Here is a 4,089-nt window from a genome sequence, read left to right as displayed (position 1 = left end):
GAGTGTGTGTGTGAGGCTGGCAGGAAGCCCAGTGGGGAGGGATCCTTATAATCAAAACTGAATCCCAGTCTGGGCACTTCTGCGTGGTAGCTCTGCTTCCTGCGTGGGGCAGATGGGAGGGATACCGACCCACAATGTCCCCAGGTGACAATAGAGCAGATATGATGAAAGCTGGGAGGAAAGGGGGGTGGGCAGTGGAAGTGGGGGCAGTAAAGAAGAGGGGGCACTTTAAGTTGAAAAGGAGCAGCGTGGCTAGGGCCTGGTCAGCCTGGCAGGTTGGCCTAGTGCAGAGCGCCCCCTGCTGACTGGGTAGGACAGCTTGTCTACCACCACCCTTGCCTTCAAAAATTCCAGAGCCCAGAGCTGGAATGGCTTGGGAGGGGCGATTTAAGAAGGAATGGCACCTCTTCAGCCATCCAAGGAGCCGCTTCCTTTGTTCTTGCGGCTGAGGGGGAAGGCAGACTTGCTCTGGGGCTGGGTCATCTTGCTGGCCAGGTAGACAAAGGGCTCCAGGAGGGAGCGGCGGTCAGCTACTGAGACCTCCCACAGCTTCACCTTCTCTGACTTGGCCCAATGCTGGGCCACGTCTGGGTCCACACGCCGCTGCTCCTGTAGGTCACACTTGTTGCCAAGGACTACAATGGTGACCTGTGAAGACGGACAGAGTAGAGGCCTGTGGGTGGATATATCATGGACCCTGGGAATAGGTAGGGGGCTGGCACCACTGGAGTTATATAAGAGGACAGTCTCAATGGTCCGTGTCCCCCTTTTTCCTACACTAGAAATCACTGACTGGGGAAGGAGATGGTTACTTTTTCTTCTATTCAAATTCTGGCCTCCACCTGGCCCGCCCTCCAGGAGTTCCATCACAAGCCCTGAATCACCATGTGTGCTTGTTATTAGCAGTTATTAGTTGTTTCTGAAAAAACAACTGGTGAGGAAGCCCTCTCCAGGATGCCTGTTGCTTAGAGGAGGATTCTGGAGAACGGAAGAACCTCATACTAAGAGCACAGAACCATCATGGGGTGAAAAGCTAGCGAGGGTTTCATGCATTAGATCAGGGACCCCTTAAATCAAAGAGCAACTAATGGTTGAGCTGCCTCAACATGTGGCCATCTCTGAGGGTGACCCTGTACTGGCCTTTACCCGCCTCCTGCTCCTCATCCAGCTCCAGGCAAATGAGTGGAACACAGAGCCATGCCAGGTCTCCCAAAGCCTACCCAGGGCCTGTGCGCTCTCACTGTTGGGAGTCCAGTCACGCACCTCCTTCTTGTCCTTGGATTTGTCAATCTCTTTCTTAAGCAGCTCCACACGCTGAAAAGATTCTCGGCTGTCCGTGCTGTAGACCAGAACATAGCCATCGGTGCAGGAGAAGCAGTGCCGGGGCAGTTCGGCCCCATCTCGGAGTCCCCTGGTATCGTAGAAACGCACCTGTTCCCGTACACCCCGGTCTGTCTCAATGGAGCCCACATAGATGTCCTCCTGTGTCTCAATCATCTCAGAACCTGAGATAAAATAAGAAAACTTGTTTAAAGTAGGGATGAGATGGGAAATATGAGATTAGGACAAACTAACAGGCTGACCAGATAAGAGAAATAAACATGGGGGCTGAGGATAGGACACCAGAGGCTTGAGTCTGGCAGGATGGAATGGTTTGGAAGAGCAGACAACGCTCTCATGCTAACACCATGCTAAGTAAAAGTGGGGTTTGGGAGCTTCTCTTCCCTATCTCAAATACTGCTTTCCTCCCTCCAGATCCCTAACTGGTCATAGACTTGGGGGTTACAATGTAAGTTTCACTATGTGTGATGCAAACCACCAGAAGCAGCTTTTAGTCTTCGCATATGATCAAATCCTGGTCCTTGTTCTCCAGGTTTCCCCACCATTCCCCCACCTCAAACAGTACTTACCCACCACATGGTTCCCATACAGAAGTTGTTCCAGGATTGAAGTTTTGCCCACCGAGGCCTGGCCGCACACGACCACTTTGCAGCTTTTCCCCATGCTTAGCCTTTAACCTTGGGCAAGGGTGAGGTAAGGGAAGACAGGATCAAAACAGGGGGCAGACCTCTCATAACTGAGGGCCCAACTTCTGAGCTGCACGTGGAACCTCAGGGACTCAGCGCCATCCCTCTTACAAGCAGGGTACATTAAAATGATGTCTGTCCACTACTGGACAGTGAGCTGTATTTCATTCATTTTTCTTATCCCCAGTGCTTAGCCAGTACCTGGCACAGAGTGGGTGCTCAGTAAATGTCCAGGGAGAGGAAAGTCACTGGTTAAAAGAACCATTGGCCAGGTTCCTTTCTATGCACAAGATGTGGACAGTATCAATTACTGAAAGGAGCTTGGGCCAGTTTCCTCTTTTTAACCATGACTCCATGGAGAAATAACTAGGTATAAGGCGGCTGGATCCCACATTAACACTGAACATTTGAGTCTTGGACCCCACTGCTTGAAAGACAAAGACACGCGAGGCTTGAGTGCTTGTGTATGTGTGCCCAAAATCCGAAGAGAAAAGGGATTGGGATGTGATCACTCCCTCCTGCGGGGTGCTTTCTCACTCTCTTTCTTCCCTTCTCTCTGACGAGTGCACATGCCCTACTGCAATAATAATAATAATGGAAAGGCAGGGATAATACTTTGTGTGGACATGCCTTAATCCATCTGCTCCTTGGGGAGACAAAACAAATAAGAGGATACTTTGCTTTCGCTATGACTTATCTGGACAACGATCAATTTCCTTTGCTCTCCACTCAAATCCATGGCTAAGATGAAGATCAGACAAAAAAGAAATGAAAGAATCTAAAGAAAAAAGACTTCGGAAATAAAAATGTTTGCTGCCTTTGCGCTGAAAGACCCAGAAAAGAAGGCCCAGACACAGAAACCCTTTCTCTACACAGACTCCCCAAGCGCTCCAAAGATTCGCCAGGAGAGCAGAAATTCAGAGGCCACGCCCAAAGAGGGGCTCAAAACAAAAACTCCTCCAGGGGACAGGTCCAGACACAGTCCCCCTCCCCACACAGTGAGCCCTGCAGTTAAGAGAGAGCCCCAGACAGACTGACAGAGGGGCCTCCGCCATAGATTTCCCCAGGAGGGAACACCCAGAAGGAATCGGAGGCAGACATCTGCCACCTAAAGCGCCCCGCACGCGCAAGCCGATCCCGGCGCCCAACAGGTCCGTACCTCCCCGTGCCCCAGCCGCACCCCAGGCAGGCTCCTCGGAGCACGCGGGGAACGACGAGGGGAAGCTCCCCTGCACCTCTCCGGCCGTTCTAGGCTCCGCCGAGCCCCGCCCCCACCGGACGCCCGCCCTCTACCTTCCGTCGGGCAAGACGAGTTCCGGTGGCAGAGAGCGGACGCCGGTCACACAGCGCCCCCAGAGGCCGGCGGGAGAGTGAAGGCCTGCGCCAGGCCTGGTTGTGTTCAGGAGCACAAGGTTCTAGGATCCCTGCAAACCCGCTAATGTTCGTGTCTCCCTTCCTTAATGTTCTCCCTCTAAAGGCTATCATAGTACAGCAAAGCTTCGTTTGCGCAATCATTTGCTCATCAAATGTTGGCAGAGCACCTATTCTGTGTCAGGTGCTGGGCCACGGGCAGAGGAAAAAGCGAAGTTAGACTCAGTGGCTGCCCCTCAGAACCTCACCTAGAGCAGCTAGATGTCTAAACCAACAATTATAGTACAGCATGGTGAGTACTATCATAGAGGAGCCGTGGGGGCACAGTAAAGAGATGTTTAACATGGGAACAGCAGGCATCCTGTTGAACTTCCTAGAGGTCACATATCTATGTGGGTAGAACTTTGAAGGATTTGGGACCAGGGGATGTTCTAGGGTGGAAGAAACATGGCAAGAGTAATGGCATTTTATAAATACTTAGGTTTAATATCGATGGTAGAAATGAGCCAAGTAGGGCAGCCTAGTGGTTAAGTGAGCTGGATCCTACATGACCAATGGCAGTTTGAATCCCAGTCTTAGGTGTGCATATATGTTTGCAAGAATGGAAAAACAGAAGAGAAGGAATGGCAGCATGACCACACCCTATTGGTGGATGCTTTCTCCCGCTCTCTGGCAAGCACATGCGATTAAA

General features: G+C 51.6%; 1 protein-coding gene across 1 annotated transcript; it reads right to left on the bottom strand.

Annotated features, from left to right (window-relative positions):
* Positions 1 to 55: 55 nt before the first annotated feature.
* On the bottom strand, positions 56 to 3,306 carry NKIRAS2 (NFKB inhibitor interacting Ras like 2). The gene is made up of 4 exons (XM_006156002.3): positions 3,187 to 3,306; positions 1,911 to 2,018; positions 1,264 to 1,505; positions 56 to 648 (listed from the first exon to the last, which is right to left on the bottom strand). Exons 2-4 carry the CDS (start codon positions 2,002 to 2,004, stop codon positions 409 to 411), a joined length of 576 nt encoding a protein of 191 aa, XP_006156064.1. The 5' UTR covers positions 2,005 to 2,018; positions 3,187 to 3,306; the 3' UTR covers positions 56 to 408.
* Between the last annotated feature and the right edge of the window lie 783 nt (positions 3,307 to 4,089).

Source organism: Tupaia chinensis, unplaced genomic scaffold (assembly GCF_000334495.1).
Source record: "Tupaia chinensis unplaced genomic scaffold, TupChi_1.0 Scaffold000477_1, whole genome shotgun sequence".
Lineage (NCBI taxonomy): Eukaryota > Metazoa > Chordata > Mammalia > Scandentia > Tupaiidae > Tupaia > Tupaia belangeri.
Note: the sequence above shows the minus strand (reverse complement) of the source record. Positions and strands in the feature narration are given on the sequence as shown.

What these genes read in the sequence shown, in the direction of transcription:
- NKIRAS2 (XM_006156002.3), bottom strand. Translation starts at nt 2,004, where the DNA reads ATGGGGAAAAGCTGCAAAGTGGTCGTGTGCGGCCAGGCCTCGGTGGGC. An exon ending in GTATGGGAACCATGTGGTGG is followed by an intron (nt 1,506 to 1,910) that starts GTAAGTACTGTT and finishes ATTTTATCTCAG; the next exon opens with GTTCTGAGATGATTGAGACA. An exon ending in AATCCAAGGACAAGAAGGAG is followed by an intron (nt 649 to 1,263) that starts GTGCGTGACTGG and finishes CCGTCTTCACAG; the next exon opens with GTCACCATTGTAGTCCTTGG.